The 14,773-nt window shown below is 37.3% G+C and overlaps 1 protein-coding gene across 1 annotated transcript; it reads right to left on the bottom strand.

Annotated features, from left to right (window-relative positions):
- Positions 1–2: 2 nt before the first annotated feature.
- LOC106374910 (WRKY transcription factor 42-like) lies at positions 3–6,074 on the bottom strand. The gene is made up of 6 exons (XM_013814831.3): positions 4,122–6,074; positions 3,890–3,988; positions 3,315–3,461; positions 2,839–3,201; positions 2,630–2,743; positions 3–2,087 (listed from the first exon to the last, which is right to left on the bottom strand). Exons 1-6 carry the CDS (start codon positions 4,341–4,343, stop codon positions 1,482–1,484), a joined length of 1,551 nt encoding a protein of 516 aa, XP_013670285.1. The 5' UTR covers positions 4,344–6,074; the 3' UTR covers positions 3–1,481.
- Between the last annotated feature and the right edge of the window lie 8,699 nt (positions 6,075–14,773).

The following is a 14,773-nucleotide window of genomic DNA, read 5'->3' on the forward strand; positions in this document are numbered from 1 at the left end:
TAAACTTTTGTAGAGCAATTTTTGCACAATATATGGGATGCTTCAAGTAACGTTTGTCATGTTCTAGGGTTTTATATGTTAGTTACGTCTATTTTCCAATGTCATTGTGTTTTAAGTGTGCAAGGAAGAACTTTATAGTGTGCATTAATCTATCTTTTACTCAAGTACACTTTTGATTTCAAACTTTTTTCAGAATATCTAGCGAGTGATAATTTAATTTGGAAGAAATTTTAGAGAAGACTGAAAATCTTAGTATTTAGTATTTAGTAATAAATCTAAGTAATTTCAAAATAAGAGATTAAAACTGAACAAATAATATAAAATAGTACAAATCATCATTTGGAAACTCTTTTATTTCTCAACATAAAAAGAGTAAGATATATTCAACAAGTAAATATACTATTATTAATTAGAAACAAATTTCCTGATATTTTTCATTTAAAGTACTTTAAAATACTTAAGAAACTAAAAACTAGAATGAAATTACTTTAAGAAAATTATTATTGTTGTTAACTATTTTTTTTATCAAAAAATAAATATCGATGGTAATGCTGCTGTTAATAAGTTGTTAATTTACTACTTGGAATTTTGTCTGGGTGACTTTTTTTTATAAATGCTGTTAATATTAGCTGTTTTAAGTTTGCCTAGCATTAGGTACGCTTCACGCTGATGAAACCATGAGTGTCTACAGCTAGGCATATCACTCTGTTACAGTCACGTCTACAAATCAGTTTCTTCACTCTAATTATATTATACACCATATTTATAGTTACTCCATACATCATAGAATGAAAATGATTAAAAAAAATATAAATACTGAAAGGTTAGACATATTTTGTTTTAAAAAAAAGTGAAAATAAATAGATGGGTTGTTTGATTGGTGTTTGCTGCAAATAGAAAATATAAGGTTGCTTTGATTTGTGGCACAAGCAAAACCGCCTTCACGTTGTTGACACTGCGTGGGACCCTATAAACGCAAATAACGTTTCGCTAAAGCTTCCATTTTCATATTTATCCATTTAACCCCTTTAGGTTTCATTAGTTTCATTCAGACCCTGAACAATTTACTGCCAAATCTTGGAACCAACTTAAGAAGTTCATCTCCGCATTAGCTTAATAACTTGAGCTGGTAAACTACCAACTATCATGTCATTGGGTCCGATTCTGTTTGGGCCTTTGCTCACTCCTTAGTTACTTCAATAGTTTAATGTACTGAAAGCTTGCGTTACGCCTCAAGCTACAAGCCTCAATCCTAGCACTTTGTTAGCCCACATAACTTTTTAAGAGATTGTTTTTCTAAAGGCAGTTAATATTCCAGAACAAAATTGTCTACCAAGCAACGAGAAAATTTTGCTATCAAGACTCTTATTGATAGGAAAAAATGAAGAAGCTAAAAAGCCATAACTAGAATCCAAAATAAAGACTAAACCATTCAAAATCGGCCGATAAACAAACCTAAAACAATTTTTTTTAAAAAAATGCTATTGCCTGTCCCCGCTGCTCGTCGTAACATTATTATTACTACTGTTACTGCTCCCATTCTGGTGATTACTCGAACCGTTGATAATAGACGTGATGGCTGCGGCCAGAGCCGCTGCAAAGTTCGGATTGGCGGCCATAGCAGCATTGACGCTCTCGCCAGCGTTCAGCGACTGAGATGGTATATGCAAACCGGAGAACTTGGACTGTTGTTGGTTATAATACAAAGCCTGGCCCATCATCTGAGGCAAACCCGATTGGTTCAACTCCGCGAAACCAGACCGTTGAGAGAATTGCATCAGTGGGTTGTTATTCGTCGGACCGTTAACGTTGGATGCTGATTCTGTGAGGTCTAGTGTAATGGTTGGGAATGGGGCCGAGGCTGAGATCGTGGCCATGCTTGAGGAACAAGGCAACATGGTTCGAGCGAAGAGGTTTGTTGGGTTCATTAAACCGTCTTGGTTCGACATTGTGGAGCCTGAGAGGAGCATGCTTGCGGCTGCGGTTGTGGTTGAAGCCATGTACATAGCTGCCGGAGGTAATGGATGGTTATGGTTTCCTTCGTAGGTTGTTATGAGAATGGATCTATCTTCTGCGCAACGTTGCACCTGATGGATCATTAATCAGTTAAAAAATACGTCAATTTGTACTTGTGCATTTGACTGAACCCGAAAACATATGTTTGAAATGTATAAATATGATCCAGTAGGGATGTATGCTGCCATGAGGGGGTATGAGATCATCAAAATTGGCCCTCTCATACTTGTGGTAAGCATTAAAATGAAAAGATGGGAAATGAATGGATAGAATAAACAAAAAAATATAATAAGATATAAAAAATGAAATAAATTTATTTCATTCATTTTCATCAAAGTTTGAGATAAATATTAGTATTTTAAGAATATTTTGTTTATTTGGGTGTAGAATTAATAAAATAAGCTTTTTATTCAATAAATTGATAATCCAGTTTCATCCGAGATTTCTAAAAGTGTACCCTTGAGATCTTGAGCCAAAAATTGACTAATCACCATAATAGGAGCAACATGTAATATTATTCATTTAAGACATCTATACTGGTTAAAATCATGGATTCAAAAATTTTAGTCTAATGGTTTACATTAATGTAGAAAGCAAATGTTAAATAACGTACTTGCTTACGAACGGGACATCCAACGGCCATCGTGCAGCGGTAATAAGCTCGAGGGCACGGGTTCCCTTTTGCCATTTTCTGTCCGTATTTTCTCCATTGACATCCATCGCTTAACTGTAAATCATTATCACCGAGGTTAGCATGTTAGACCTTAAATACATTTGATAGGTCAGTCTTTAAAAGCTAGAGAGACTAAAGCCTTTTGTTACCATGGGAGCTTCGGACCTTGCACGGACCGAAACACGGGCTTTACGCATGGTGGCGTCAGCGGCCGATTGATCGATAGCATTTCCATTGCCATTGCTGGAAGAGGCATTGTGTTTCGAAACTTTGCTAGGGTTTCCCCAGCCGTTCGATTCGTTCTCTGGGCTTTCTTCTATCTCAAGTACTCTTTTTGCGCGCTGACGTGAGCTAGAGTCTTCTAGAAGGGATGGGGGAGATCTTGACCGAACCGTTATCCTCTCATCGGATGATACTTCAGCAGATGGTAGTCCCAAATCAATGAACTGTCTTGGAACCATCTCAGAAGCTTCATGTCGGTTAGTGTCCTTGTCTTTGCTCTCGATCGTAGCCTGATGAAAACAAGAGTTCAAAACCTTAACTAAAGTTGGGAGGAGCTTGACAATTGTTTGAAATGATGATTAAATTAAATATTATGATGGATATTAACAATAGTATTAGTTACCAGGTGATGATGATCTTCTTCTTGCCTCATGACAGCAACAAGTTGCATCTGCAAGGAGTTGAAGTTGTTGGTTGTTTGACTTAGCATTTCCTTTAGTCTTTGATTCTCTTCATTCGACTTCTTTAGCTCTTCTCGAAGTTGTGTATTCTTCATTTGTTGAACACCGCCATAATAATAGTTTAGACTAATTAAATATTTTCTATTGATTTATACCCGAAAAATATATTGAAAAGGGTAAATCTTTCTTGAAATACATTGAACTAATATACAACAATGTCTACTATACAAATTATATATGAAAATAGATGCCAGTTAAAAATACAAATATAATTAAAATTTTAAAATCTTTAATATATATATTGATATATCGTTTTCATTGATTTTGACAATCTATTTTCGTTTCTGTTCATATTGGCTCGGAAGGTATAAATTCTAGTGCTCAAAATTAGGTCCCCGTAACTAAAATTGATTACTTATCTTGAATTTTGGTTTCGTAGTAATTAATGAAAAAAAAAACTAAAATCAGTTATCTTTTTTTGGGAAAGAAAGTGAGCCTACTAGTTTGATAAGTGTACCTCAATCTTTGTACGTTTCTCCTCCATATCAACAGACAATCCATCATCCACCAATGACTCGTCGCTTCCCGTATTCGCAGTGAGAAGATTAAGTCCAGTCTATTTACAATAAATATAGTAAGATTAACGCACAAACTCTCCATCTATAACGAATTTAATGTTTAAAGTACTTTATAATATAATTGCTAAACACTGGAAAAAAAACTTATAGGATGGTAAGAAAAATACTTACATTGATACCCATGGAACGATCATTATCATCGTCAACACGTGAATTTTCCCTTTTGACATGAAGCCTATGAGTTTCCTCGGTGATGACATTCTGATCATCTCTCTTCTCCGACCTGAAAAAGTCAACCTCATCCATTATTGGCCGATGATGCTGCTCATCCGATGGTTGTGTCTGCTTCAAATTGTCACCTTGACCTCCAAGACTCACTGGAAAACGAAACATCTCTCTATATATATATATAGATAATTCTAAGTTCTTGATAGACAACTTTGATTTTTTTGTATATGATCAGTAAGTACGGACGATGATCTTGCTTGATATGTTATCTGAAACCCTAGTAAGTAAAGAGGATGTGTAAGCTGCCGGATAAGAAAAGGTACGTATTTATCTTAGTGTGTGCGTGTGTGTGATTGTTCCGCACCATATCCAATCCTCCATATATAGAGAGGTGACGAAGAAGATATCGTAGAAGAAAGAGAAAAAGAGATACTTTGTCGAGTATGTGGTTAGAGACGAGGATATGAGACCAAATGCTTCGGCTACAAATACGGTATTCACGGTCGACTCAGATATATTACATTTTAATCTTTCTTTCAGAATATTATTATTTAAGTATTTTTTGAGAAAAGGCATAAATTATTATTTAAGTATTGTTGTGTCTATATTTGTTTTACGTATTTATATATTATTAATTAGTAATATTAGATTTTAATTTGGATTCTCGTGGAAATATATTTGTGGAGACTTGTTTTCGTTCATTTTCGTCAGTATCGACGTCATTTGTCTACCATCTAGCATTGACTTATATCAATAACACATCATCCCATCCAACCATTGAGTTTTATAATAGAGACGTGTTATTGCTGCTTTTTTGGGTCAAACAATTCAAAATGAGAAAAACCTTAATGTTGCTTACCAGATGAGCTATGGTTTATGAAGGACGTTTTATTAGTTTTGTTTATATATATATTGTCACTTGTTGCTGTTTTATGCTCTTCTTATATAAAAATTGCGTTCTTTAATCTTAGCATTTTACCCAAAAATGTGTTATTTCTTCTAGTACGGAAGCTCCTTTCTGCGAAAGAATTTGCCCCAGTTCTTTGATGCACTATCTTAAGTTAGGATTGACGAGTGTTGCGTGTTCTACATCTAAAATGAGATGGATCATAAAGTAATATTTTATATACATATACTATCAATTACTTTTAATTTAAAATATCGCAAGACTTAATGTAGCAGCTTATCATAAGTAGAATAACACAAATAATATATTATTAATCCATGAATTTTGTTATAATAAGTGAACTGAAAAATCATTCTCGATAAAACATGTCAAAAATTCATATTGGATTTTATATTTATTAGAAAACTCAGTGTTATATATATTATTTTATATCATCTTATATGTATTTTAACTAATAAATCATCCTATTATTTTATTAATTTTTTAAATAACGGTTAGTTATATTTGGATTACATTAGTATATATATTATATATAGATTAATCTGCTCTACCGAATAATTAATATCACCTATATTAATTTTGTTCAAAGACTTTTTCCTAATAACTAAAACTCTGAATCATTGGTTGATCAAGTCAATGTGTGAGCTTCAGAGAAGAAATCTATTTTTAGGGAAGAAGTTTTTTCAAGGAATTCTTATCATAGGTGAAATGTAGATTTTGCTATTTTTTGACTAAATTGGTAAATTTTCTTTAAAATGATTTTCCTTCTCTCTCTTTTTTTATAAGAAAGACTTTTGACTTGTTCATGGATTTAATAAGTCAGAAAATAGAATTGAATCTCACCGATAGCAATTCAATCGGCGGTTTCCACGTGATTGAAAATATTAAAAGCTTTATTTCCAATTAAAGCCTGTTAAATAAATCACATAAACTCAACACATGGACGAAAATGTTGAATTTCTTTTGTTTAAACTAAAAAGACTCGGTACACTGTATTACCTAAAAATGTGTATATCATATCTCTACAATCTTACATAGCTAATAATAGTTTAACTGTAATAAAACAAAGTAAATTTAACATCTCTGATTTAAATATTTTTTTTAACATAAAAAATATATTAAATATTACGACAGTTTCCAAAAAGAAAACGAACAATAGTTGAAAAAAGTATCATGTGGACTGAAAAAGGTTTTAAGTTCTCTTAATCTTATTAAAAATGCTAGTATACTATACAAGCCTGCCTACATACATACGTATGTGTGCATGAAAGAGTAAAACCTTATTAGTATTTTTACTAACAATTTCTGAATCGAAAGTAACATGAACACCAACACTTAAAAATCGCTAGGTTTTGGTGATTGGAAAAAAAAATCGCTAGGTGAGTGAAATTTAGATATGAAACTGGCAGAGGTTTAGATTTTAACAGATTGTTAATGTAGAAACTGAACTTTGACTAAAGTATTGTAAAAAATAATTCTAAAATTGCTGCTACAAATTTGGAAATGAAAATATATGTTAACAAAAATACTTCTACGTGTACAATCATTACATTACAGATTTCATTTATGTGCATTTAATATGTCACGACTTTCATGTATAGTATTAGGTTTGCGTATAGTATGTAGTTTATTTGTTCCTCCACGCATAATTTATATCTGTTTCAAACGAGTTAATATCATGTAAACCAAAAATAGACAATGGTCGAGCTAAGTCAACGAGATAAAACTTATCAAAAAAGTCAACGAGATAAATGAGATGGGAATGAGATAACTCACAGCTGCATGTAGTTCTGACCGGTGACCGGCTGGGGTCTCACAAGGGGTTACTATAAATAAACTTGTGTTACCGGTAGATCCTCTTGACTGTCTCACCATGGGACCCGGTCATTCTTTGACTTCTTATATAATTCTTGTAAAAGCATGATATGTACTTTTCGCCAAAAAGTGTTTTTTTTTTCACTCTCTGACTCGTTTTTGTTTTTCTATAACAGTGAATTGTCAGATTGAATTCCGAACTAGTTCTCGAGTCATATGGAAAAACAGAATACAGTTTAACACTTCATCAATCAACCAATACTTATCTAATTATTCTTTTGGCAATCATGTAAGTATATCATGTTACCGGGGTCAAAATATTTTTGTAGAAATAAATATAGAAAACACATACAATTAGCTATTTAAACATAAATAAGAGGGGGCGGGGCATAAAAGTTTGGGGAGGGAGGGAGTGTATTATAATCTTCTATACCAAATTGCCTATTTTCACAGTAAATTTTAGAGAAATTTTTTAGGATAGTTTTTTTCACAAAAATAGTTTTCAAGAACAAAAATATGACAGTTTGTTTTCCTATTTTTACCATTAAACTCAGGGTGCGGAACACTAACAAGAAATTGAGACAAACTATGACAAAACATTACACATAATCAAAACGAAAATTTAATATTAAAAACATAATATAACAAGGTATAACAAATAAAGTATCCAAATAAATTTCATTTTTTTAAACTTACATCTTAAAAACATTTCAAGCATAAAGTCAATATTGGTATGAAAATAAATATATATTTATAAAATCCGAAATACAGATACAATACAAAAAAACGTAACAAAAGAAATAGCATAAATAAAAGCACATGAACTAAAAAAAATTAACATATTAAAAGATCATTTTACCAAAATAAAGTAGAACATAGTCCACTAAAATCATCTCAATAATCAAATTATGAAATTTAGGTAATCGTAATAGATTGACGTTGAATATTTCAACATTAAATTTTTTTAACCAAAACTAATAATAAAAAACAAACAATCAAGAAAATAATGATTCATACATAATATATAACTAATTCATTTTTACCAAAAAAAAAAAAAATATAACTAATTCATTCACATAAAAAACTAATATTAAACAAAACTAATAAATTTTAGGTGGGAATCGTGGACGAATCCCTAATCACAAATCAAATAAAGGGTAGAACGTAGGAAAATCATTAATAAATTACCCAAGTGGCTCTTAGCTATTTATTTAAGCAGTTTTCATGGTTTATGGATTTGCAAATAGTAATACTAACGGAACCCTAGTTTGTTCTCTAGGTCACCTTTAGTTGGCAAAAATATTACTCTCTCCGTTCTTAAAAGATGTATGTTCTGGAAAAAAAATTGTTTCAAAAAGATACATTTTTTACCTTTTCAATGTATGATTTTATGAAAAATTGCAAGTTTCAAAAAAATTAATGGTGTTTATTGAATTTTTATTGACCAAAAGTTATGAAAAATTGTTATTCACAAAAAATAATACATATTTAATAAATTTTCTTAATATATGTGAAAAGTCTAAAATATGCATTTTTTAAAAACAGAGCGAGTAAAAATAAGAGAGATAGAAGAGATGTTTTTAATGGAAAATTCTATTAGCTTTCTTTCTCCAAAAAACTATGTTAGAGTTTTAATTCAAGTGACACATGTCTTTCAGATAGTTATAATAGTTAAATTTATTAGCAAAATTACAACAAGTTTTTTTAGAAAGAAAATTTGGCAAAAGACGTAAACTCATCGATTTTGGATTTGAGTTCAGCCAGAAACTAAATTTTCGTTTGCTTGTCTATACGAAGATGGAGTCATACTTTAGGCCCTTATTAAAAACTTGGGATCGAACTAGTCATCAGTATTATCCCCATTCCACTGGGGGATTAGTTGAGTTTCGGTCCAAATAACTTTATGTTAAACAGAAAATTACAACAAATTAAAAATATGATTCTTGAGAAACTTTTTTTTCTTTTTATTGTTGAGAAAATTTTATAGTATATCATTAAAAATTCCCTTGAGTTCAAATATAAATTTTTATCATTATATCTGGTTAAATGAATATAGGAGCGTCTGAACCTTAGACACATTCAGCCTATATTCTTTGTTCATTTCAAAATTTAAATTTACGTATATGCACTATATTTTAAGAGCATATATATTAATCATCAGATGTCTAACTCTCATTAGCTGGGTGTTTAAACGCTGATGCTTATATAAACCTGTTTTCTGGCAGATTATATAAAATCGCAAGAGTCATATGATAGGAGGCTTCTTAACAATTATGTGCGTGCCGGCCAAAAAAAAGTCATGCGTGTCTACCGACGTTCGAGCTTGTCAAAGTGAGAAGACATTTATTTAGTCATCGTAGTTTGTATGTGTACGTGGATATATGTGAATAAAACTACTAAAATAGTTAATACACTACTAAAACACCATCGTTTGTTAGAAAATGAGAAGTTAGTGCAAAACATGATATCATTTAACCGATAAAAAGGTTTAATCATGTCCTCTTGTTATCAACTTATCATGTATCCCTTTATTGTATTAATAATTTGCTAAGAACACAGAGGCCGTAACACATGCATGATGCAGCTATAAGTGAAGCTGATCATGAACCAGAACCAAACCCGAGGATCTCGTCACGTACCAAAATTCCCAATCGAAAGTATTTGGAGTAAACCACTCCAACATTTTATTTCAGTATTTTGTCTAATTATCTTAAGCACAATAAGAAGAGAATTGGTCATCCTTATGTTTAGGAACCACCTCTTCCATATTTCCCATTTCCAAGTTTGTAGGAGTTGAACTCCACGTTAGTTGTTTCTGTCTTTATTTAAGCTAATGGAAAAACTAAAAAGAGGTAGTCTTTTCTACCCAAAACAAAGTGTTCTTAAGTTTTCGTTTATTGCTTTTACTGGGACCAACATTTGGTATCAGAGCAACCTTGTTGCTGTAACCTGAAGCTATATTAGGGTTATGGCAAGCAACAAAGAGAGATTGGCAGACCTGGAAGCAAGTATCGGGATGGTACAAGATGAGGTTGCCAAGATCAATGTGAAACTCGATGAAGAGATGGCTGCAAAGTTTCGTGGCATGGAAGACTCCTTCCAGAGGATGCTGACTGATGCGATGTCAAGTCTGCGTGAGGAAGGGTCCATTGCACCAAAGGGAGGAATTCCAATAGGGACGATGGCGGGTCATCACGAAGTGGAGACGAGCGCGGCTGGAGGGGCCAGAAGATCGGGGATACCATCACCCTCCGTCCCCGTTCACAGAGGAGAAACTCCTAATTTTTTTCACAACAGACCTAACCGCCGGCATGTAAAAATGGAATTTCCCAAGTTTCGAGAAGGAGATCCAACATCATGGGTGAGCAAGGCGAAACAATACTTCGCCTACCAAGAAATGCCACTGGAGCAGAGAGTCAGCTTTGCTTCGTATCATTTCGAGGAGGAAGCAAATGAATGGTGGCAGGCTATTTCAAAAGCTCTCGATGAAGATGGAGTCTCGGTGACGTGGGACATATTTGAGGAAGAACTTTGGGCCCGATTTGGACCAACTGCTGCTGAAGACTTTGATGAGGCTCTCTCCAAGATTCAACAAACCGGTACTTTGAGGGAATATCACCGAGAGTTCGAAAAGCTCCAGAACAAGGTGTTAGGCTGGACACAGAAGGCGCTCATTGGTACATACATCGGTGGACTTAGAGATTCCATATCCGACAGCATCAGGATGTTCCAACCGAAAACGTTGAAAGCCACGGTGGAACTAGCACGGATGCGTGATGAACAGCTCCAGCGCAACCGACGCTTTACTCCAACCAACAACAGGAACTCGCGCAGTTCTCAGGCATCACCACCACCACCACCCAATGCGAACAACAACAACTCAACAGCCAACCAGGACCAGACATCAAAACCCAAGCGGTTGAGTTGGGAGGAACTCAAGCGGAAACGAAGTCTCGGAATCTGCTTTAGCTGCGATGAGAGGTATACCCCGGGACATAAATGTCAAAAATCTCAACTACTTCTCATGGTGGGGGCGGAAGATGAAACCGACGAGGACGAGGAAACCTATGAAACCGACGAAGCGGAAATAACGCTACAAGCTCTCACTGGCTGGGATACACCACAAACACTACGCACACCAGTGAAGATCAGTGGCCAGAATCTCGTTGCACTGATAGATAGTGGATCAACCCACAATTTTATCAGTGAGAAGGTGGCTAATCGATTGAATCTACAGATATCACCGACAAAGGAGTTCAAGGTACAAGTCGCTGATGGCCACCCGCTCCGGTGTGACGGCGTCTATCGAGCAGTAACCACGGTGATCGATAACCTGACCTTCGCCGTCGATCTCTATGTTCTTCCCCTAACAGGTCTCGATGTCGTTTTGGGAATTCAATGGTTATCGCAATTGGGCCCGACCTTATGTAATTGGAAGGAACAGACTATGGAGTTCATGTGGGCCAATAAAGCGGTCAGGATACAAGGCCTCGCAAATAGAAAGATTACACAGGCCCAATCCAAAGAGGTGGCCCGTGAAGCCCGAAAAGGGCAGGCCTGTTTCGCGCTGAGTATTCAACAGACGCCGACAAACAACATCCCGATCCCGGAATCAATGTCTACGCTCTTGCAACAGTACGCCGGAATCTTCAATACACCCACCACACTACCACCAGAAAGAGATATCGAGCATCATATTACTCTAAAGGAGGGCTCTGATCCGGTAAACGTGCGACCCTACAGATATGCCTACTTTCAGAAGGAGGAAATCGAAAAACAAGTCAACGAGATGCTGAAAACTGGACTCATCCGCAACAGTTCGAGTCCATTCTCATCACCGGTGCTGTTGGTGAAGAAGAAAGACGGATCTTGGCGATTTTGCACAGACTATCGAGCTCTCAACGCGGCAACTATTAAGGATCGATTTCCAATTCCGACGGTGGAAGACATGCTAGACGAACTCCATGGCGCCACTATCTTCACCAAACTGGATCTCACCGCTGGGTATCATCAGGTGCGAGTCCATCCTTCTGACGTTCCGAAGACAGCCTTTCGTACCCACAGTGGACACTACGAATACTAAGTCATGCCCTTCGGCCTGTGTAACGCGCCGTCGACGTTCCAAGCACTCATGAACTCAGTCTTCCGTGAACATCTCCGTAAGTTCGTCCTTGTTTTCTTCGATGATATCTTGGTATATAGTCGTACATGGAAGGAGCATCTTGAGCATGTTCGAATCGTCTTTGCTCTCCTGCAACAACACCGGCTATTTGTTAAGCAAAAGAAATGCGAGTTTGGTCGTGAGGAACTGGAGTATCTGGGGCACATCATCTCGGCAGCAGGAGTGAAAGTTGATCAATCCAAGATACAAGCTATGGTTGATTGGCCTCCACCTACGACTATCACCGAGCTACGTGGCTTCCTCGGCCTCACTGGGTACTATAGGAAGTTCGTAAAGGACTATGGTATCATCGCTCGGCCGCTGACTAATTTACTGAAAAAAGGGAAATTCGAATGGACGTCACTGGCAGATTCAGCCTTCTCAGCCCTCAAGACCGCTATGACTACCACACCGACGTTGGCCTTACCGGACTTCTCCATTCCATTCATTATTCAAACGGATGCTTCAGGAGATGGTATTGGGGCTATCTTATCCCAACATGGGCAACCGATCGCATTCATGAGCAGAGCATTGGGCGTGGCAAAACAGACCTGGTCCACCTACGCCAGGGAGATGCTAGCCATTGTCATTGCCATCCGTACTTGGAGACCTTACATTAAGGGTCGCCGGTTCACCATACAGACCGATCAAAAGAGCCTACGCTTCCTTCTTGAGCAAAGGATTCTGACACCGGAGCAACAAAAGTGGATGGGAAAGCTCTTGGGGTATGATTACGAAATCGTTTACAAACCGGGAAGTGCTAATGCTGCTGCAGATGCACTTTCACGACGGCGAGACAGTCCCACCCTCAACACCATTACCGGTCAGAACACGGAATTCTGGGAAACACTACGTCTCGCAACCACAACGGATCCTTATCTCAGGCGCATTGGCGACCTTGCTGATACTTCTCCAGGACAACCATACATGCGTTGCAATGGCTTGTTATGCTATAACAATCGAATTGTTATCCCACCAGGTTCACCTCTCATCACGGCATTACTGAAGGAGCACCACGACTCTTTTATCGGCGGTCACTCCGGTGCTTTGCGAACATTCAAACGGCTCTCTCAGCAGTTTTTCTGGCCATCAATGCACAAGACGGTGCGGGAGTATGTCGCTGCCTGTGATACTTGTCAGCGCGCGAAGTACGAGAGCTTGTCACCAGCTGGATTGCTCCAGCCTTTGTCTATCCCAAACCAGATATGGGAGGATTTATCTATGGACTTCATTGACGGCCTTCCACGATCCGACAATCACACGTCTATAATGGTCGTTGTCGATCGCCTCACCAAGGCCGCCCATCTCATTCCTCTTGCTCATCCGTATACAGCAAAATCAGTGGCTGCTAAGTTCTTGGAGTTCGTCGTCAAGCTACATGGACTGCCGAAATCTATCGTAAGTGACCGTGATCCTATCTTTGTCAGCACTTTTTGGCGTGAGCTGTGGCGATTATCAGGTACACAACTGCGTTTGTCATCGGCGTACCACCCCCAAACCGACGGCCAAACCGAAGTTGTCAACAGAATCATCGAGCAATACCTTCGCTGCTTCATACATCACCGGCCAAAGCAGTGGAGCACATTCATTCCTTGGGCCGAATATTGGTATAACACCACCTATCATGCCTCAACAGGAATGTCTCCGTTCAAAGCAACTTATGGCCGCGATCCACCACCACTCTTACGTTACGAGATTGGTACTACGCCAGTCTTGGAATTGGATGAGAAATTAGCAGCACGAGATGAGGTCCTCTCTGACTTGAAGCTGAACCTTGAGCGCGCCAACAACAGAATGAAGCAAGCAGCAGATAAGAAGCGCAGGGACGTCTCTTACGAAGTAGGCGACTGGGTCTATTTGCGTCTACAACCTTATAGGCAACACACCATCTTCAAGCGTACTTGCCAAAAACTGTCTACAAGGTACTTTGGACCCTTCCAGGTAGAGGCTCGCGTGGGACCTGTTGCATACCGTCTGAAGCTTCCGGAAGGTACTCGAGTTCACTCAGTCTTTCATGTCTCTTTGCTCAAAAAACGAGTGGGGGAGACTACACCTACGTCAGGAACATTGCCACCAATACGTGCGAATGGGCTTTTGCGTCTCATACCGGAGAAAACATTGCAGGTGCGACACACACATCACGCAGGCACACGTTTCAAGGAGATACTGGTACAATGGAAAGAGTTACCAATTGAGGATGCAACATGGGAAGATTTCAATCAACTGAAGCAGAGCTACCCAGATTTCAATCTTGAGGACAAGATTATTCTTGGGGAGGGGAGTAATGATGCAGCTATAAGTGAAGCTGATCATGAACCAGAACCAAACCGGAGGATCTCGTCACGTACCAAGATTCCCAATCGAAAGTATTTGGAGTAAACCACTCCAACATTTTATTTCAGTATTTTGTCTAATTATCTTAAGCACAATAAGAAGAGAATTGGTCATCCTTATGTTTAGGAACCACCTCTTCCATATTTCCCATTTCCAAGTTTGTAGGAGTTGAACTCCACGTTAGTTGTTTCTGTCTTTATTTAAGCTAATGGAAAAACCAAAAAGAGGTAGTCTTTTCTACCCAAAACAAAGTGTTCTTAAGTTTTCGTTTATTGCTTTTACTGGGACCAACAATGCACCCCCAATTTTTCTCTCCTAGCCCTACCTTCTTCGCAATCTGATTTCCATGTTGTGCTTGCCTCTCCAGTGCCGTTTGGT

This window comes from Brassica napus, chromosome A9, assembly GCF_020379485.1.
Source record: "Brassica napus cultivar Da-Ae chromosome A9, Da-Ae, whole genome shotgun sequence".
Taxonomy (NCBI): Eukaryota; Viridiplantae; Streptophyta; class Magnoliopsida; order Brassicales; family Brassicaceae; genus Brassica; species Brassica napus.

Excerpts from the sequence above, each read along its gene's own strand:
- LOC106374910 (XM_013814831.3), bottom strand. The coding sequence starts at position 4,343 with ATGTTTCGTTTTCCAGTGAGTCTTGGAGGTCAAGGTGACAATTTGAAG. Across the intron at positions 3,989-4,121 it reads ATCGTTCCATGGGTATCAAT|ACTGGACTTAATCTTCTCAC; the intron begins GTAAGTATTTTT and ends TATTGTAAATAG. Across the intron at positions 3,462-3,889 it reads AGAAACGTACAAAGATTGAG|AATACACAACTTCGAGAAGA; the intron begins GTACACTTATCA and ends CAACAAATGAAG.